We start from the raw sequence: 22,238 nt of genomic DNA, 5'->3' as shown, positions 1-22,238 counted from the left end.
ATGGGATCTCTCATTCCTCCCCCACAGAGGAAAGGTAATTCTCTGATGTGAATAGCCCTCCTGGCTAATTAGGCAAATGTTCCCATCTCCTGTGATATCACTGTTTACAAAAGAGGACATGATGGCTATGTTATTATCAACAATATGTTGCAATTTCCTTTATATAAAATACTTATTATCTTTGTAAAACATTGGGGAGTGGAGGGGGTGTCACTTCTGCAGTGTTGTTTTGCTCTGAACTGATTGTCCTCACATCCCGATTCATTTGTTACCACAGGTAGATCTAGGCCTTCTCCGCTTTGTTTCTGGAATTGGGACCCAAGGAGCCATCTCAAAAGAAACAAAGAAAGAATATTATCTGAAAACATACCGTGTAGATGTCAGCTCCAATGGAGAGGACTGGATTACACTGAAGGAGGGAAACAAGCCTGTTGTAAGTCTTTTCTCTTTAATCTCTCTTTGGCCAAGAAATAGGCTGTTGAACTGTTTAGTTACTATCAGTCGTTGAAAAAAAAGAGGAATAAGGTTGACCAGGTTGATCGGGATTAACAATATCCCAAATCCAAAAGATAACTATTGTCTCAGTAGTAATGGGCCACTGAAATTGTTTATCCAAAGCCTAGAGCAGCTGAAAAGGGTGCAAGCTGCTGCCCTGTCTCTTGTGCATACAGTAATTTGAGTGGTGTACTGCTGTTTCCCAGGAAAACATTATGGGGAACCTTTAAAAAATATGTAGGTCCCTTATCTGCAGTGAAGCTCTGGATATGCAGTGTGCCAGTGCCTCAGTTCCCCATGCACAGCCATGCTATCTTGCAGGTGTGCTAACAAGTCATTAGTAATTTGTTAGACTTCCAGGCATCTCAGTGATGGGGGTCATGCAGACAGATTATTAGGCACATCTTTCTATCCTTATAGATTTTTATCACCTTTCCATTTATCAGTGGATTTGCTCTCTGTGACCTCCCAATGAAACAGCTTCAGACACTTGCAAGAAAAATCTTCATTATCCGCTACTATGAGCATAAAGCTCATTACTGAGAAGCCAATTTTGCTCCAACTCTCACATGAATAGTCCCAGTGAGGCTGTGCCTCCCTTCCCACCTCTCTCAGGATGTGCCCAGGAGCAGCATCCCCAGAGCCTGCCAGAGGCTGATGTAACTGGAAAGGTTTTGTGGTACCTCCCTCCAAAATAGCTTTTTGTGACCCTTCTGTGAAGACCCAGAAGAGCTGAGTAATATTAAACTCTATCAGTGTAACCATATCTCACTCTAAATATTTGGCTACTGGTTTGTCCCTGATTCATCTGTAAGTGCTCTGCCAAATCCACTACATTTATCTAATTAAAATGGTAGCAGTGTTTAACACATACATCTTTCTTCTTTGAAGCACTTCATAAAACAATAAAAAATGAATCCTGAAAGCTTCTCTGTGACAGGTATTATCCTGGTTTTACAGAGAAGGAACTTTAGAAGGTCAAATGCCACAATGTGGGCACTGTATAATGATGTATAAAGGTATAATAACTGACTTGCCCAAAGTCACAAGAGGAGCCAACACTGCGACTGGTATGAGACACAGGGTTTCCTGGCTCTGGTTCCTCTAATCTGAACAAATGCCTCTTTCAAAATCAGTCCATGGCTGATATTCATTACCAGATTCTATTTGTAAACTTTCCAAGGGTGCATTTTACATGAGATTCTCTTGTACATGCTGTCCTTAATTAGTGAGAACACTTCTTAAACCTGTGTTATTTGTTCAAAGGGTTTACAAAAAAATCAGGTTTCTAAAATTACAATATTTTGTTGTTGATCAGGACAAGAAAAAACTATGCACCAGTCTCCCTCTGATATCTTTATTCAAATTAAAAGTTAAGGAGACTTGGCTACTGAAGGAACAACAAAAGCAAGCAGCTGCAGATCTCTTCAAGGCAGCCTCACACGCATGTTGTGCTAACCACATATAAGGAGCTGTGTACTTTTGAGAAAAGACTAATTTTCTCTGTCAGATGCAGACCTTGAGAAAACTACTGCAGGTCATCCCAGAGAAAAAAAGTCACTGAAAAGAAATGTAGCTCCATTTAAAATCTCTTGCTAGGTATCAAATTACTTGAGATATAACCAAGCCTGATGAGTTGACAGCTGTGCGCTGCTGGCCTCTGCTCCAAACTAGTGCAGTTATTGCAAGTAACAAACAGGAAGGTAGACAGTGTGTATAAGAAATGGGAGCATCTTCCATAAAAGGAGAAGGGTTTGTATCTATGGAAAACAACAGGAAACTGGTCCTCTCTAAGTGAGGAAGAAGCAGGAAGCTGAATCACCTTCTTTGGACTAGAACATTGCAAGGTTTCAGCTCTGCTAGGAAGGAGTGCGTCTGCAGGATCCTCAACATGAAAGCACAGCACAATCCTGTCCCTTCTTCTGGAAGTCTCATTGTTCATCTAATTTGACTGTTAGCCTCAGGGGACGCAGAGAAAATCTTAGAGCCTGCTATATAGATTTTAAATAGACTTCCATCTCAGTATGCAAGGAGAAAGAAAGCCTTAGTACTTGCTAAAGAGGATTTAAAAATGGAAGGTTAGCAAAGTAAGGTTTGCATGATACAGTCTGCAAAACTCTTAAGCCCAAAGACAGCAGTACAATACATGATTTTATCCTAACTCCATATAGGATTTTTATGTGGTCTAATTGAAATCCAAACCTTTAATTTGGTGCTGAAGTTCTGTAGCTTTTTGCATCATTTTATGAGTATACAAGGAATAAAACTGCTCTAATGGGGCACTGAGGGATTCTTCAAGGACGTGGCAGTCCTTGGGTGGCAAAGACCAATGTATGCCATTCCTGCGTATAGATCTGGGCATTAGGAACACCTCAAAATAGGCAGGGAATGGACAGACCCTTGTTGCACTCAAGAGAGCTCCTGCTCTCAAGATGGCCCTGAGCTCTTCTGGTCTGCTCTGCAGTGTTACAGTATGTTTTGGGACTCTGCAGGTGGCAAGTATTTTTTAGTATCATTGAACACCTTACATCTTCTTTTTTCCTCCCCAAGGAAAGCTTATCTTTCTGCAACAACTGTGTTAAGAGTTTAATTAAATAGTTCCCCATGGAAGTCTTCTGTCTCATCCACCCCCCCAAAACAACCCTGGTTAGACCTTGTATTGTAACTATCTGTGAAACACAGAATTATAAACACCGTTTAAGAGAAAGCCTAACAAATATGTACTTTTTCTTTCCACACAAAGGTGTTTCAAGGGAATAGCAATCCCACTGAGGTTGTTTACAGACCTTTTGCCAAACCAGTTTTAACACGGTTTGTGCGAATTAGACCTGTGTCTTGGGAAAATGGAGTATCACTGAGATTTGAAGTTTATGGCTGCAAGATAACAGGTAGGTCTTGGGAAGGATTTTAAGACCAAGGGAATTTGTTGTGCCTATGCTGTGGGTTTTATTTTTATCAGTGAAATGCATCTTCACTATTTGCACTGTGGCCTGAATATACAAATGTAAAAAATATATATATATAAAGAAAATAAAACATAAAAACCCACACATCCAGTGTTATCTGAATGTAGTTCAGCTTTTAGAAGGGGAAGAGGGGGGAAGTTTAATTACTTTTCTTGCAATTATTTTACAGGTCCATGCAAAATACCTGAGCTACACAGATATTTTGCAAACTCCCATCTTGTTTTTCCTTCCTAACCCTCCAGTCCCTCTCTCTCATGCCTGTTATTTGTAGGTAGTTGTCAGCAGGTTTCCCAAGGAACAAACATACATAACTAAATTTAAAAGCATTGCAAGGTACAAAAAGATAGATCTGAAGTCTATTAAAGCAACTGGACATATATAGTCAGATTTCAACTTGTGATCAGTATTGGAATATAACTCGTTTATATCACACAGTTAGCTACCAAAAGAACTGTACAAAGTGCTTTCCAGAGTAACAGCAAAAGGCATTCATTATCAACAAAATACTATTGAGGAAAAAAAAAAAAAAGGCACAAGCAGGAATTTTTTTAGAAGTCTTTTTTTTCCTAGTTTTAGGTTTTCTATAACTCATACAAAACAGAGATGTTTTTATATATAAAGCAAAAATGCAAGTTATAGATTAAAGAGAATATTAATGATTTAATATTTTTTAAAAAGCTGATTTTTCTAAAAAATATCTAGTGTCATTTTATAGCACTTAATACAGTTCATTGGCACTCATTTTTAATAGTTGTAGGGATTATTTTTTTTCTCTTAAAGTGTTTCTTGAGTCTTGGGACTGGTTTCCATGCAGCAGGAAAATAAGATTACTGATTACTGTGCTATAGAATTCCAGGTCATTCTATGAACTCTTTTCAGATTAGAGGAAGGTAATATCAGCAGAACTGCTATTACATTCTATATTGGAAATCCTCATTCCTTGTTAGCAGCTTTTTCTACTTCTAATTTATATTTTTCTGGGACTACAAAAGAAGCAACTGTTTAAATTCTGTGTCATTTGAAAAAGCCTGAGAGTCTAAAGGAATACAATAGGAAAATCTCAAGTACAGCGATAAATTATATTTTACAGAATGTAGGAAAGATTTCCATTGTCAGTGTCACCAAAATTAAGTAATCTACAACCAGGTTTTGGCTGATTTTGAAAGTTTTCTCTAGGGAAATATTCATAAATTCAGATGTGACCCTATACTCTTTGTCTTAGCAAGAAGAATAGAAAACAAGAACAAAATAGCATTTTTCTGATCCTTTTGGTTCCCATCAAGCCAGAAATACTTGTGGTATTTTGGTACTTCCTGACAAAACTAGGATGTGCAAGTCTGAACAACTGAAAATTATATACAAATCCAAAGAGATTATTTTGGATATAAGAAAGAAATAAGTAATTGCTTATGATAGTTGAATTGACTGATGTGTACTGTTTCTGTTTTTGTGCTTGTTCACATTAACTATTTCATTTATTTGTTTTTTCCTCTGTAGATTATCCTTGCTCTGGGATGCTTGGCATGGTGTCTGGGCTCATTCCCGACTCTCAGATTACTGCATCTACTCAAGTTGATCGAAATTGGATCCCAGAAAATGCTCGCCTCATAACAAGCCGCTCAGGTTGGGCGCTGCCACCAACTACTCATCCCTATACAAACGAATGGCTTCAAATAGACCTTGGTGAAGAAAAAAAAGTGAGGGGCATAATTGTCCAAGGAGGCAAACACCGAGAAAACAAAGTATTCATGAAAAAATTCAAAATTGGCTATAGCAACAATGGATCAGATTGGAAAATGATCATGGATTCCAGCAAGAAAAAGATAAAGGTAAGAAGGAAAGCTCTGCACTAAAAAAGGTTGCATTAAAAAAAAAAAAATAAAACCACACACACCAAAAAAAAAAAAAATAGAAAACAAAAACAACAAAACGTTTACATTAAATTTCTACACTTCTATCTCTGACCTTAGAAAAGACACACAGCTGGGATGAAGCCAAGCAGGAGGACTTCTAGGGCAGCAACCCAGAAGGGATGCTGTGACAACCATCCCATGCCTGAGGGCAGAAGCTGGCTGTAGGACATTCTCATCTCTCTGTGGCAAAGGTTTTGTTTATTCAACAGCTAGTTCAGACTTCTGACAAGGGTGGTGTGCCTCTGTTACTGTGCCCCTTGTTACTGAAAAATCCCATGCAATGGTAATATGCAACACTGCCAAAAAAAGTAGTTTACTGTGCAGTTTTTCCACTGACAGTGAGTGAATTTGAGACACTGAATTACTTTTCTTTTGCTTGTTTTGTTGTCTGATCTTTAGAATGAGAATGGTGTTATTTAGCTCAGTGAGGTACCTGTTGGATTTCTGAACCAACTGTAGACTGTTCTGGGAGCTTCACAGTTTCTCCGTAATGGTCTGATCCAAGTCCCTCCAAATGAAGGTGATGAAGTTTTTGACATGTTATCCTACCACACATGAAAAGTACTGTTACTAGTGAAGCATTTTGGAGGTTACTTGGGAATAAAGGGCAGCTGGTTCATAGGTTCCAGCAGAAACTGCAAGATGTTTACAGGGGAGGACCAAATGAATTGCTGGGTTAGATGCCAAGGAAAAGAAAATTAGTGTGGCTCAGAAAAGTTTCTGGGAATGTACCTATTTTGGTTTGTCTTTTAATGTATGCTTTTCAGGGCATAAATTGCACTGAGTGTTCAGCTTATTTACCCCAAATCCCATTTGTTAAGTCTTCCATCCCACTTTGCTCTCATTGCTCACAAAGTGCATTTTTGTCTCAAAAGGCACAGCCTTTTTTTAGTCCCCCTACACTGTTCCTTGAGGAAACCAGTGGACACACATTCCTGTTCACAAACAGGTGCTGCAGTACTGGGATGATCAGGGAATCTTATACTAAAATGTTCCCTCAAAAGGCAAATCGGTGTGGTGCTTGGCAGATGGGAATCCTGAGAGTTGCTCCATAGCTCATCTGTGTTAGTCTGAAAATTAGATGTAAAAGCTGTTTTGCTGTATAGACTCATCCATTGGACAAACCTGTGTTCCCTTAAAGGAAAATCTGAGTGGGCCCATGGATGTAGCTTTTCCAGGCACATTTAGTAAATATTGGACTTCATTCCCTCCTGTTTTAATCTCACTGAATATGTCTGCATTTTCTCACTTCTCATCGCTTTTCATCATTTGTTTTGGGGATTAAAATTAAATGAATTCAGCCTTCGCAGTCAGCTCCTTTCTCTTGTTACCATGAGTTTTGACTTTATCATAAAGTGTGAAGAGAGTGTAAATCAACAATGGGATCTAACCATTTTCTTTCTAAAATAGATGCTGTTTTGACATGTACTTCTACATGTGGCTCAATGAGGGAAAAAAATAATGCCATATGCTTTCAAAGCATTGCGCCGTCTGCTGCATGGCTTTCTGTTTTCTAATACAAGCACTTGCCATTATTGTCAGAAGTTAGCAGTTTGACAAGAAAACTAGTGTGCTAACTAATGCACTGAGCCCATCCTCAGCTTTCATTACTACCAGAAATTAACTTTCATGATTAGTGGAATGGAGAGGTCTGGAATTCAAATCTCTTGTGGCATAATTATAATCCTTCCCAAAAATTCAAGACATTTAATAAACTTTCTTCCAAAGCACAAGTTTTCTTTAAAGAGAATCAGATAAATCCCATGATTTGGGAGTCTGAGGGATTTAAAATGTTAATACTGGAATGCAGTATTTTTAAATGTAAGTGGAGCTGGATGGGACAGCATGCTATAATGAGTCACAGCAGGAATGTGGATTAGAAACAGCCCTGTTATATGAAATGAAACACATCGTTTCACTTGGTTAAAGTCTTGCCTTTCAATAAACAAACAACTGCATTTTAGGAAAAGAAAGAACAGTGACGAGCTAAACATAACAACAGAATATGTCCAAAGGATGAAACATCACCGCATTTCTCAACATGATCTTGTCACCCATACTTGCAGCTCCTTTCACTAGGACTACCATAACTCTTTCCTCTTTGGCTGACCCAATTTCTGCTATTTTTGAACGTGCAGAATGTTTCTCCCTTTAGCCTAACTCAATCACTCAAAGGAGTGAACATCACAAATCCTCAAACAACCATGCAGAACCCAATTTTCATTTCAAGATCCCATTTGTATTTCCTGTCCATAGACTTGCTCAAGATTACTCCATAAAGTCATCTTTCTTTTTCATATTTCTTTCCTCCTTCCACTTTTTGGGAATTTTTTACACCTCCTCTTATTATTCATCTTGTACCAATTCTGGTAGAAGAAACTTCTGAGTATCCTGCCATTTGGAACAGCTTTTTTAGATTTTTCTGTTATGTTTATTTTGATTTTAAAAGATATTTACTTTTTTTTTTTTTCCTCTGACAACTTTAGCTTCTCTTTCGTTTAGCTATTATGTATTATAACTTATCTTTGAACAAAGTAAAGCAATTTGTGACATGGCCTGTATAAAAGACACTGACAAAGTGAAGTTTTACTGTATACTCCTCTCTCCTCCCCCACAAATAATATCAGTAAGTATTTTAAATGAACAGTCAAAATTGAATCACAGGCAGCTCTGCACTACAAAGAACAATGATTCAATATAATTCTAGATGCCTATTGAATTCTAATGTCTATGTGTCAGTACTCCAGTACTGATGTCTTTTAAAAAACAGTTTTCATTATTATATGTTGCTATTAAGACTACTATTAAAAAGGAAGCAAGGATTCCTCAGATACATGTGTCTGTCTACTTTTTACATGTAAAATGGCATTCATTCTCATACAGTAGGTAGCTTTTCTGATCATTTGCACTATATTGCCATTCAAATATAGTAATAAGCAATTCCATGCTAGTTAGATCTGACAGGCTATCTACATGTGAATTCTTGACAACTGTCTTCCAAGCACTGGCAGAACACCGGGTCAAACAGTGCCCCTTGAAGCCTCCTTGGATGTACTATCTCCCCTAAAAAGTAGGAGCAGAAGAATTAATGTTGAAATTATTTTTTTAATTTAGTTGGCCATAGTCTGCCTTCATCACTGGCTTTTGAGACTGGCACTCTAACCAGTGGCCAGAAGGGGTTGCAGATCACTGGTTCATAATACAGAGGTGTACAGTAAAAACAAGCAAAGCTTTTAGGACTGCACTGAAAACACAAGCAGCAATGAGGTTTACCTATGCTGGTTTTGTGACTTGGGAAATGCAGCCAGCTTTTCCCATGGCTTCTATTTTCTCTGCCCCTGATCAATAGGAGGTAGTTCATTGCAGGTTGGGTTTTGTTCTCATCCAAACTGAAGGGCATCTGGTAGTTTGTTCCTGAAGAAGGCTTCAGGCTTCACAGATATGAGTTGGAAGTATCTCATAATAGCGCTTCTAATCCCAAATTTGAATTCTAGTGCAAAGAAGATTTTTTTTGATGTTCTGCCATTTAACTAATTCATAGAAAAGAAAAGTTGAAAATACTTTACTTTTACTTCATTGTTATATACATTTTCATATTTTGTACTTTAGAGTGTTCTATAGATGATATTCTGAAGTCCTTTTTTACCATAAAATAGGACAGAAAGAAGTCCTTTTGCCTATCTTGGGTTATAAACTCTTCATGGCAAGGACTGCTTCTTTGTACAGTTAATACATTGTAAGGACTAATCATCTCTATGGAGACACCTGAGGTGTTGCTATAAGTACAGATTATAACTTGTTCTATATGCAAAAGATCACTGACAAGAGAAGCTGAAGGTATCAAACAAATGCCATTGAGAACTGCATTATGGCTGAAGAACCCAGAGTGCAACTCAGAGAAGAGATTTTTGTCTGAAATGCAGATTTGCTGACCTGCCTTCCCTGTTGGATTATATTGCAGTTTTGTCAGGAAGCAGCTTTCTTCTTTCTTTCTTTCTTTTTATTCTTATTCAATAACAGGCTCACTGGAAGAACTCTTGCAGCTACTGTTCCTGGAGTTTAATTTATGCCTTTTGAAATAACTACAACTTGTGAAATTGTCACTGGGGGAAATCAGATTGAAATTTTCTCTTGAATAGTTGGATTATTATTGTAACCACTTAAAAGGTGACAAGATCTTCACCTTAGCCATTTTTTTTCCCTGAGAAGTGTTGAAAATGTCACCCAGTTAAACCCCAGATCAGAGCGTCATTTAAAAACATGTCTCATTAAACACTCAGCTCTTGTTATGACCCTGATGGATTGGCTGCTACTGAGTTTATGAAAAATGAAATGCATTACTTTTCTGAAAAGCTTTAACTACATATTTTCCATTCTCATTTAGGACAGGAATGCCTGACACTTATTAAGTGGTTAGAATCTGGCCTACTGCTCACCTAATTCAAAGATCAGAGAATGAAGGAAAAAAGATGATTGTTGAAAATGTTTTTTTTTTTTTTTAACAAGTGGCATTTGTCATGCTTTGCAGACTTTTGAAGGCAACACCAACTATGACACACCCGAATTGCGGACTTTTGAACCTGTATCGACAAGGTTCATCCGCGTCTACCCTGAGAGAGCCACACACGGTGGACTGGGGCTGCGAATGGAGCTGTTGGGCTGTGAATTGGAAGGTAATTGCTCTGCTAGAGATGAATGCACTTTATTATTTTCATAAATACATTCTTTACTTGGACTACTGCTGAACACTGCTGTGTCTGTACAGGCGGCATGTCAGACTCTCGCTTCCGTGATTGCCATTAGCACTGTTTCTTGGCCTAATCAGTTCCTTCTCTGCAGACATCTGAATATGCCCAAGGCACAAATATTATTATTTCTCCCATTCCTTTGTTATATCACAGTGATATTCTCTACATGGTTTTCTCTTCCCTTAAGCAGCCTTGTGATTATACTTTCGAGAAGCATAGAGCTATTAAGAGAGAAAAAAGGCAGGAACTTAAATTTTATTTTACCATAATGCAACCCTGGCAGAAGTGTTTTCTGAGACTGCAGAGGGAGCTTTGCACCAAATATAGCAATTATGTCCCTTGCTCCTTCAAAGGTTGTGAAAGTCACACCAGACACTATGGTGGGCAATGGTTACTTGTCTGGACAGTGTCTGTGATGTTCCTTTTGGGGGGAAAAGGGTGCCTCTTTGTTCTTTACCAAGCTTTAATTTTGCAAGAGTATTTAGGAGATGAAAGACCAGGAAAAGCAAAATTTAGACACTTATCTGTGGACCGTGACATGAATTCAAGCTTTGATTCTTGTTACATAAACAGTAATTATTTAACTTCATATATAACTATGGATAACACTACATGAATTTCACAATTTTATCTGGTGGATGATGGTATAGTGACATGGCTTGTAAACCACACAGCTTAACAATACACATAACAAACCTTGTTATTCAGGGTTTCATATGATACCTCATATAGAAGTAGCTGAACAGGCTCCCAAGATGAATGGAACTGACTGCTCTGCCTCCATTTCTTTCTCACCATTTCTCCCCCAAGGCAGAAGAGTGGGAGGCATTTGCTGTGAGAACTGATGAGTTCTGTGTTGTTTTTTTAGTGAAGGCCAGATTGAATAAGTATGCTTTTTACTTGTCCTGGAAACTGGGGAGATTGGAAATACTTCTTTGTTCCTGCAGGAAGTCCTCATTTCCTGTGGGAATACTTAGTTTCTGAAGACTACTGTGCTACTTGTTCAGAAAAAGAAAACCCATCACCTGCCTTATGTAAACTGACAACCTGTGGGTAAAGTCCTTTGGCCACAGGGTTCCTGTGGGTCTGTGGACCACCTTACAAAAACACACTGCTCAGTGAGATGGAGGAGCCAAAGAGGAGACTGACCAGGCAAAACACCTTTGCTTTTAGGCAAACTGCAACAGCAAGTACAGTTTTTCCCCAAGACACATACTATTGCATTTTTCCTTCTGCTATGGTGTACTTTTGAAGGGTGCTCACCTGTAGGTCACCCATGGACAGGTGAGGTCAATTCCTATTTGACCATGGGAAAAGCATAATAAGAAAACTTTGTAGTATAACTATATCTTAAGGAGGGAGTTGAATGAAGAGAAGTCACTTGAGATTTACTGAGCAAGAGAGGAGTTGAGATGAGAAAAGCAGCATGGAGGTAGACACAGATAGGAGTAGAAATCAGCTCTCCAGCAGTAATGAGCAACGAGAAGTTTTGTGTGCTTGAAGCATCCCGGGGGGGCTTATACAAAATGATGGCAGAGGTGTAAGCAAGCTTGAGGCTATACAGCGGCACAAAGATCAAGAAACTTAACTGAATGTAGAAAGCTAGAGGGAGATCCCAGAGGGGTTTTTAAGCAATGTGGGGAACAGACACTCTGCATAATTCATAATAGGTACAGAACTGTTTCTTTAACTAGGGAAAATGCCATGTTTCATCCCAGAATATAGCTACTTCAGAAACTACCACCCCTCCAGAAATTTTCAGGCCATGAAGTCAGTGCATATGATCTTATGTGGCCAGCAAGCTCTGGGGGCAGTAGAAGGGCAAAGAAGAATCTGAGAAATGGGTACATTATTTCAATGCTTATAATAAAAGATTGTTGATGAAAATAACAGTAGGTGAGAACAGAGAAATGCCTGGATCACATTCCCGGTGTGGTTATCTTAAGCCAGGGAACTATACTTGCAGCATAAAACATAAATCTAAACATAACACCAAGTATCTGATTTTCCAGATGTGGTATGTTTTGCAGATACTGGGGTATAGATATATTTTCTGGCACCTTGCACAAATCTCAAGGTTTTAGTTGCAATAACAAAGGTCAGACTTCTACTGGTGATGCAGCAGCTACCGGAAAGTCATCACCAATGAGAGGCAGGCAGGTGGCCGGGAGGGATGACTGACATCACTGACGTCTTATTTATTTATAACTTCAACAAAAACAAAAGAAACTCCTTCCAGATCTCCTCACTGAGCACAAAGTGATTCTACATCACACTGCCTTCCTGCCACTGTTACCAGGACTCTGCTCAGCCATTTCCTCTCATATATGTGTTCTGCAGAGTTTTCTTCAGCAGTGGCAGGTTCTGGAGAATTACCACCTTGAGCCTGCACTCCTCCTGCTCCTCTGTACAGGCCCACTCACAGACACTTTGGCCTGCAATAAAATGATGGGTTTTCTACCCCACACCCATGCCCCAAGACTCTTCTACCTTGCCAGGATTTCACTCTTTGTTGGTAGGAAAACAAACACTCATCAGCCAGTGAATAGACAGTCCAGGGCCTTGCTGCCCAACTACGCTCAGCCCTCGAGGTCAGATACAGCGGAGTGCCTTAGTGCAAGGAGGCAGAACAGGTATGTCCTGTTGCAAAGAAATACTAACTAACCTGCAAAGTAGAGCTGCTTCGTTCCTTAGATACAACACATGAAGAGAACATATGGTGCTCATCAAAATGTTACTGCCAATTGCATGCTGATTCTCCAGCACATGTTTTAACTGAACAACTGGGTTTTGTTTCAGCTCCTACTGCTGTCCCTACCATTTCTGAAGGCAAACCTGTGGATGAGTGTGATGATGACCAGGCAAACTGTCACAGTGGCACAGGTGATGACTACCAACTGACAGGTGCAGAAACCATCCTCATTCCATTGCAGCTTCATTGTAGCTCATATCCATCACCAGTTACCAGCTAAACGTTTGCACTGATTTAACTCAACATAAATGGACATTGGTATGCAGTTTGTATTGTCAGTGCTGTCAAAACATAGGCATCTGCCTTTTACATAAGACAATACTTTTGATTTTTTTCTCAGCTATGTAATTTTTGAAGCAAATAATAATGACTAGCTGGAAGAGAGGGCAATCTTTTTGAACAGGAATTGTGTCTAATCAAATGTCCTAATCAAACTTTCTTTTATTAAGAAAAAAGCTGGACAAACCTTTTGAGGTTTATTGTCTGAGTTTGAAGATCTCAAAATGAAATATTGTTTAGGTTCAAGATACATATACATTTCCATACTTAAAATTTAGTATAGGACTCAAATCTCAGCCTCAGACCTTTCCCAGACAGAAACAAAGCAGATTTGTTTCATTAAAGCATACTCACACATATACTGCCAGAAATATTTCCATGAGCTTCCTCACCAACACTGCATTACAGCCACAGAGGGGCTGATGTTCTCCAAGCTGCCACCACTAGCAGAAAAATAGGAGGGAGAGCCATAACACAGTCTGGATCTGGAACAGAGGAAGCTTGCTAGTTTTCATATTGTCTCACTTCTGCACAGAACCACTATCCTTCTGAGAGAGCTGACACTGCACTGCTACATTTTTGATCTCTTCTTGGAGGTCACTTGCTCCACAAAGCTCTGGGCCTGTTTGATGAGATCTTCCTGTAGCAGATCTATACATCTACAGTAATTGAGCTAATTTTGGACACAGTGGCACAAGTTATTTCATCACTGCTCCCTGGTGTGCTTATCTAATAAATGTTTATTACTTCTTATATTAATTATATAAAATAGCATTAAAATCTGGCAATAGCTGTCCAAGAGGACATTGGGAAACCTTAGGTAAGAGATTGGCTTTTTGGAAGCAGCCGAGTAGAACATCTGACAGCAGATACAAATGAAAGTGCAGTTTCAGCATCAAACCCTTTCTGAGCTTTGCCAATACCTGCATGTTGCAAATCATAAATTGAAAAACAGTTCTTGAGTGGAAAAGACACTGCACAGTCACTGTCACTGCTTTTCAAATCAGTGTCCCAGATGAATCGTATTCTTTTTGAAAACAGCCATGCAGGGAGTCTGATAAAATAGTCTGTATTGTGCTAAGGTAGCTCAGAAAGCTGTCAGTGTTACTAAACATTGTAATTTATTTATTTTTCTGAAAGGGAGGAGCCAGGTCAAGAAATGCTGGGGCTTCCTGAAAAGCCCTACACTGAGGGCTGGCTTGCAAAGCCCAGTAGGTAGAGACGTATTTCACATAGATGGAGGTTGTGTGAGGGAAGGAGACAGATCTATGCAAGCACCTTCCTTGTTCACTCATAGTCTCTGCACATCAGGGAGCTCAGGACTGCATCCCACATGTCCCTTAGGGAAAGCTTATTGAGCAGAAGAAAATCCCTGTGGCAATTTTTGCAGGTTGTGCTTAGGGAGCAGTTTATAGTCTCTAAGACAAGGGAACAGCCACCACCCTTGCTGAGCACCAGCTCTTTTCGGGAACTGAACCTCTTTCAGTACTAAAGTTGAAAATTGCTACATTGCCTTTCTACAAAAGTGCAGACGCTTTAGTATAATTTATTACTATACCACCTAGAAACTCTGACCAGTGCATGCCCAGTTGTTCTGGACACTGTAAAAACACTGCATCGTATGTATGATGTTACTTATAACACTAAAATGCGCAGAAGTGGTTTTACCAATAATTTAATTGTAAACATTCTTTTCTTCCTCCAAAATACATAGTAGGAAAGTATGTAAATCTTGTGGCCCATTAAGGATAGTAGGGCAGTTCAGAGTGGGTTTCATCAGTGCCTTACCCCTTTTTATCAACTCCCAAGGCAAGTGTGGCACCCGCTTCTCATGGCTACGACTGTTAGTCACTTCCCTGATAGCACTTGCACATATGTGAGTATCACAGTGAAGTCTCCCTTGCAATTAACTGTAATTGTGCTGTAGGCCAGATTCCTTCCTGCTCTATTTGGACCCCATACAGAGCTACTCTATTTGTGTGGCTTATAGCATTTCGCATCAGATCATTCTCACAAACATAAAGCTGATACAGCTTGGGCATTCATTGTCATTGGAAGTCATCATAGTCATCCTTTCTATAATGCTTTAAGCACTTGCTTGCTGGAGAAAATAAAAGCCATTGACTGGTAATCAGCACCCCACTGCGCATTTATAATTGTGCTAATTTACTTTTTGTTTCCTTTATCAATATGAGGCTTGCTTTAAAAAGTCAAGTATTTTAAAAATATCAATTAGTGAGCTTAGGAGAGGGCCATGACCCCACTCACCTCTTGTTCATGTGCTTGAAGAAGAAGACAAAGGGGAAGTCCTTAATTCCGCCTGTTCTTTGAGACAGAAGTGAAGCCTGCCTTAGACAATAGCCTAAACTCAGCCAATTCCCATGCACCTCTCTTGTGAGCTGGTCTCACAAAGCAGCTATGAAACAACCCACAGGGAGAACCGAGCATGGCAGGAGCTGGAGGACCTCACATCCCTGGTATGAGAAACAACATGTCATGGGTGAATGAACAAAACTGGTGAGTGTTAGGAGGTGCTACAACGATCAGTCGCTAATTTCCTATGCGATTTGGAGCAAATCAGTGTTTATAAAACAAGGGTGGCCACAGGGACATGGTGAGGATTGATTAGTTGGTGTTTGCAAGGACTCCAAAGATATACAGCTTTATTTAATGATGAGTTCTTGCTTTCCTTTTTGATAAAGGAAACCAGATCTTTAATGACATATTTTCATGCTTAAGCTTACATACTCAGTTACCTACACGTCTAATAAAGATGGTAATATTTCAGATTTATATATAGGATATTCCTGATGACTTCTGTGTCCTTTGTTGTGTCCCATGTATCATGATATGCATAATTTCTTTTCCAGGTGGTACTACAGTGCTGAATACAGAAAAGCCAACAGTGATAGACAATACATTACAACCAGGTAAAAAAAAAAAAAAAATATTGTTTTCTTATTAAAAGTATAATAAATTCCATACCCAAATTTCATGCCAGAGACAAAATAATGAATTGCAGCACTTCCTGACTTCCCATTCCCTAAAAGTCTCTGAAGTAAAGAAGCATCTGGTCTCTCAGCTCTGTACAGTAAATATTTTATTCCTTTCATCCACATGTAGACACAGAAGAGAACAAGATTTCCTTCTGCATCAGCAAATGCCAAATGCTGACAAAATTAAACTAACTTAATCACACAGTGCACTCTGTTTAAATGTGGCATGTCAGTGACACAAAGTGTGCTTGCAAACTCCAGGAAAACAAAAACAAAGCGACACAGGACCACTCACTATTTATATCCATGGTTTTACAAAACTAAGACAAGTAAAGTTTGCCAGTTTTCTCCAACAGGGAGCTGGCAGTTTTACAATATTGTTTTCTAGCTAGTTTTCTCAAAATGGGGTTACACAAGCCACTACCATGAACTTGAAAAGAGAAAAACCAGTTGTCACTGGCAGCAGGTCCATTTCAGTTAATGAATAACCAGCAGCTTTTAAAATCCTTAGCTTGCTGCTTCCACAGCTTTCACACCATTTTTAATATCCTGTACAATTTACTGGGAGTGGGAGAGAAGATAGATTTGGTCAGAAAACCCAAACTCCAAAAAACTATGAGCATCAGTTTAAAATCTTTTGCATTAATAATTGTGGAGCAATAAAGAAGTCAGTTTTCAGTTGCTCCTATTTCCTCCATTAAAGCACAGTCAGACACAGGTCTTGAAAGTGATTTATTAACAGGGTGGGTAAGTGTTTATCATTGTTTCTCCAACCATGTGATAGAATCCGCTCTTGCTTCAAATAAAAGAAAGGGACTAATAATGCAAAAGTTTCCTAAAGGACACTGATGTGTTGACCTGATTAAGAGATAGAGCTGACTTACCTCAGATCTTGTTCCCATTCTCGGCCTGTGTGTTCTGATATTGCAGAGGCGAATGCTTTTACTCTCTTCAAAATTCGTCTCCAGGGTCATCCAGTTGGCTTAGTCAGCATACACCATTTCTAGCTCTGCCCTGCTTTACGAGCAGAGGGAGATTGTGGAGTACCGGTGCAATGAGAAACACGATGGCAATGCAGTTTTCCTCCCTCCTCCTCAATGCCAGTTGCATTTGCAGGTTGTGTTTAATCCCCTTGGCTTGGGTGGGACACTCCATTAACAGATAGACTGTTTCTGCCAGAGGTTAAGATATCCTCATTTTCTCACCTTACTTCGCTCTTCCACCACCTTCGCTTAGTCCATGATAAGCCAAGTTTTTTTCTCTACTGAAGGAGTTCCTGAGGTTCTCTTCAGAGCATGCCAATGTTACTTCCCTGCATTGTGCTAGTAGGAACTGTTTCTTTCTGGGGAATAAGGGATAGATTCATATCCCAAACTCCAGGCTCCCACATGGCAGCACATTACAAAGATCATAGGTAGACATCAGTCAGATAAATAAGAATAAGGTTTCCAGAATCTCCAGTTTAAGACATAAAAATTTCTAGCTGTTTCATAATCCCTCACTGAAAACCAGACAGAAAACTCCCAAAAAGGGGCAGACAGAGGTTCCCCTCAACACTGGGAAACCCCTCCTGGCATGAAGGTAGTGTAAGCATTTCCTTCTGCTGATGGGGCAAGGCTGGACCTGGCTGGCATGATGAAGCACATCAGAGTGAGGGGCTATGCAGCTGAGAGTGAGAGCCTGCTACAGCAGACACAAATAATGTCGTTTAAACTGGTCTTGAGGTTACAGAGCTGCTCAGGGGGCCCCCTGGCCCTCAGCTGGCTGAGGATAAGTGCACTCTGGCTCTTTCAGCTATTCTCAAACTGAACAAAGTATGAATTTAACTCATCAAGGACTGAGCCTTCCATTTCAGCCTTAATTCCTTCTAAGGGCTGGTTTACCTTAAGATGCCAATGCACCTTGAGATAGATTATGAACTCCAAGACAAAGAGATATACCTGATTAGTTGCAGGTTGCAGGACCCAGTGGGTAACCCTGCATAAGATACACAGTGCCCATGCTGGCCACAGCAGCTTGTGCCACAGTGACTGGGGACAGAGATTTACCAGCCATCTCAGTAGCAGCACCTGCCGTGGCACAGGCACTGCTGCAATAGGTGCTAATGCCACGTCTTGCTGTCCTCCTGTCTGCATTCAAGCCTGCAAACACCTCTAATCTTGTTATCCCAGACTAACATGCTTGTGTGTGTCAAAGCCTGAGATTATCCTATTTCAAGCATCTTTCATACACTATGGAAACAGTTAAGAGCAAATAACTGCAAAGCCTCCATGTATAAACAAGCTTTCCATCAAAGAGACTTTTACAGTTCATTACAAGGAAACTGAATTGTAAGAAAATAAAAAAGAATCATGATTTCAAACTGTTAAAATGTTTAAAGGTTTGGATTTTTTTAGGAGGGGAACTACTTTCCTCCTCAAGCTTAAAAAGATGCCTTTAACAAATCTGTCTGTCAAGGTAAATACCTTTCAGGCCTCAGTCCTAAGACTCACCAACATGTAGTATTTTTGGACACATCTTTTTCAGTTCCAAAGGACTATTTGAAATGCTTGACTCTTAGCTATTTACATACAGAGCAAGCTATTCATTTACATTATGTGCTCTCAGCATGTAAACTCAGTCCTCTGTAAAGCAGACAGTTCAAGAAGTAAAGTATCTTGTTTTTCGCACATGTAATAGCTATTTCAGAAAAATATAACTAAGAAATCCTGAGGTTAAAATCTATGCTAAGAAATCATTTAAAGGTAGAATAGGTCTGATTCTCATTTACAGTGGGACAACTTTACATCAACAAAGGGATATTAAAGCAGTTAAATTATCATTTACTATCATTTAAGGTAATTCTGTGCTGCCAGCATAAGTGGTATAAAAAGGTGAAATGCAAATACAAATCAGACCCAATATATTGCTTTGAAGTGGTCCAAATTATGTGTGTAATTTCCCATTTTAATGTTGATTTACCCTTTGGCAAGAGCATCCTATAGAGAATTTTCATAGTATCTTTAATACCATCATGATCTTTCTTGCCTCTTGTTGAAGGAGTTCTAAAAATATGTCAAAATCTGTGGGCCACGAAAGATTAATGGACTTGCAAGAAACTCACTCAACTAGATTTTCACATTACTTTCTTATTTGTGTGCAGTAATGGTTCCAGCTGTGAGCAAGATGTGGTCAAGAAGTACAGCTGTTGGTTATTCTTTGAGAGGATAAATCTGCTTTAATTCAATATCACATACCCTACATGTTGAAAAAGGCATTTGGGATTTCATCACACCTCCCTCCCAGATTCTCATCTGAACTGCTGCTATTGGGTTACATAATAGCTAGTTTTCTTCATCCTCCCAATACACACAAACCCAGAATCAATCACCTATTGGCAGGAGAATTACTCTAGCAGGGGAATGGGCCAGCACTGCAGAGGGACCCCACCAAATGCTACTCCTCCCCACTTTCCTTCCTTCCACCAGAGCTGCCAAGCTATAGTTCAAGGACAAAGAAGAGGACAGATTGCTTGTAGCTTGCTGTGAGCTACTCTATCAGCCCCCTGGGACATTTAATAGCAGCACTGAACTATTCTGTCTTTTGCTGGGGCAGATCCATTGTCCGTACGACTAATGAACCTATCCTGATGCTACAAGTGTCTATTATTAATTGGCTAGCAGGTCTATTTTTTCTTTTTATGAGTCCCTAGAAGAAGCATTGGTTTAGACATAAGAATAGACAGTAAGACATGCCATGTTTAAGGAGCCCATAAAATAAGAGCACTGTGAAATGCCTTGCCTTTGACCTTCACTCCTATTGCTGTGATTGTCTAAGGAATATATTAACACAATCACTTTTAAGAAAACAATAGGAACCTAGCAAGAAATAGCAAACTGAGAGCAGGTTACTGGTCAAATTCTGCTCAATTTCAGAGGATTCTCATTAACTTCTGCATAGAAAGGAAGTTCATTTTTATGCTACACCACACTGTCTCTGAGTCCAAAGCCAAGGAACACAGGCATGGCCAAAGCATATCAGACTTAGGTTCTTTGACAATTTCCTGGACTACATATTTCAAATGAAAGTGTAAGAAATTCTCTATTATATGGTACTGTGAAATTTAGCTCAAGTTTTCAAACACTCCTTCTAATCCCAATGTTCAGAGCTGACTTCAGGCTGTGAAGCAAAAGGCTTTTGTCACTCCCTGCACACTAGAATTAACAATTAAATTCTGGATATTTTTCTTATCCGTTTCAGTGTCCAGTTCTCTTTGAACTGTGTTCAACCTTAGCATCATCGAAGGGAAACAAATATTGCTCATGTCACATGACAAATTTTTTCCTTTGATCTGCATTGAACTTCACTGGATATCTCACAGTTCTTAGGCTATGAAATGGAGAAAACAGAATATTGTAATCTTCCTTCTCTGGATTCTTCACCTATTTACAGACTTCTCCCGTGTCTTCTGCTATTTATTTTTATTCAGAGTTGAACATACCAGTCCTTTCAGTCTCTTTGTGATATGTGTTCGTTTATGTTGTGTGATATCTTCAGATTGATGTGATCTACCACTGTTCTCCTTTCCTGTGGTTTGAATACCACACAGGCTATCACTATCTTTGCTAAGTTTTCTAAGACTTTTTCTAAAGTTCTATTTCATGGCTCTGATGTCAAAGCCATGCAATATAGCTCTCTCTAGGCCTCCTTGACAATGAAAGGCAATTAAAACTTAAAACCCTTTAGTTCATTTCAATGTCACTCTGTTTCTTTAAAAACTCCCCTTGATTTTCAGATGTCCCCTTTTGGGCAAGATGTCTTTGATCATGGCCCCATTGTCTAAGAAAAAAAACACCATATACTGAAGACAGAAACATAATGGATTGCCTTTCTGCACTCACATGTGTACAGACTGAGTTCTGCTTCTTCAACATTTTCAGCCCAAAGAGATTATTCACCACGATCTGCCCCTTTCCTAGAAAAGGCTAGGGTCCTCCAGGAAGTATGCTTTCTCCACATTGAATTCCTGTGTCAGACATTAGCTGTTTAATTCATTTGTTCCCAGCTAGGATGACATATTCATGACAATGTGGAGTAGACTCCTCTGGAGGCCAGCGGGAGGGAGGGGGGAGGCAGGCGGGATGGGGCAGATGAAAGGAAGGAGCAAAGAATGAGGGCTCAGTGCAGAGAGGTGCTGCAGCACAGCCAAGGTACTGACAGGCAGAGAGGAGGGGCAGGAACTGCTGCACACTCAGACCTCTCTGCTGACAGAAAGAAATTTTCTAGAGACCAGAGGGGAGAGGGACCAGTGGCTGCAATGCAGGAATCCAGTGAGATGAGTTAAAACTGTATCTGGGAGCAAAGACTCACCAAACAAAGACACAGCAGGCAAGGAGAGAATGATAGATGAACCCTTTTCATATACATTCTGTCTCAACTTACTCACCTGAGGTTTCTCTGTGTTGATAAAATTATTATTCTAGTTTAGTTGCCATTAAAATATGGGTTGTGAGTTCAAAAGCCTTTCCAGTCTTCCCTGGGCAGTTCACTACATGGAGGAGGTCTTTGCCTCTTCAGACTTGAACAGCTCCACCTCAAAGGTGTGGCCAGTCACAGGTCCCAACACACTTCCCATATTTCTCCATGATTTCCCACAGTAAACAGAACACATGCAAGTGGTTGCATTCTCTTTCCTGTTTTTTTTTTTCAAATAATGGGCAAGGAACACAATTCTTCCTCCAGAGTGATATTGATGGGAGCACAGAGTCCTTTGTTCTTAGTTCATACTTGCACAAAGCAACTCATTAAAGTAAACCTAAGTTATTCTTTAATAAGGCGTGCACCATGCCTGAGAAAAGACTTCAGGATTTGGTCACATTGCTGAGGGAAGGGTATTGCTCTACTGGGAGTTGTCATTGCTCAAGGTGAGATAAAAGTTCATACCAATGAGGTAGGAACCAAAAGCCCAAAAGATTTCAAACTGTTTCCAAAAATAAGAAATGCAAAGGATTTATATGCTATCTTTGTATAATCTTTCCACCCAAATTCCAAGCTCTGTTGAAGAAAATAAGCTACTATGTATTAAAACTTTGGGAAGAAATGAAGAGAAG

The 22,238-nt window shown here is 39.6% G+C and overlaps 1 protein-coding gene across 4 annotated transcripts in view; it reads left to right on the top strand.

The window, feature by feature from the left end:
• Nucleotides 1–22,238, top strand: part of NRP1 (neuropilin 1) — a 114,264-nt gene that overhangs the window by 80,333 nt on the left and 11,693 nt on the right. For 2 of the 4 annotated variants that reach the window (XM_042801838.1, XM_042801840.1), the window contains exons 8-13: nt 278–433; nt 3,239–3,383; nt 4,959–5,290; nt 9,903–10,047; nt 12,922–13,005; nt 16,024–16,083. In XM_042801838.1, the coding sequence (XP_042657772.1) occupies nt 278–433; nt 3,239–3,383; nt 4,959–5,290; nt 9,903–10,047; nt 12,922–13,005; nt 16,024–16,083 (922 nt within the window). Of the gene's footprint in view, nt 1–277; nt 434–3,238; nt 3,384–4,958; nt 5,291–9,902; nt 10,048–12,921; nt 13,027–16,023; nt 16,084–22,238 lie in introns of all 4 variants that reach the window. The other 2 variants (XM_042801837.1, XM_042801836.1) reach the window with 1 other exon arrangement.

The sequence above is a fragment of the Tyto alba genome, unplaced genomic scaffold, assembly GCF_018691265.1.
Source record: "Tyto alba isolate M040663 unplaced genomic scaffold, T.alba_DEE_v4.0 Super-Scaffold_38, whole genome shotgun sequence".
NCBI lineage: Eukaryota > Metazoa > Chordata > Aves > Strigiformes > Tytonidae > Tyto > Tyto alba.
Note: the sequence above shows the minus strand (reverse complement) of the source record. Positions and strands in the feature narration are given on the sequence as shown.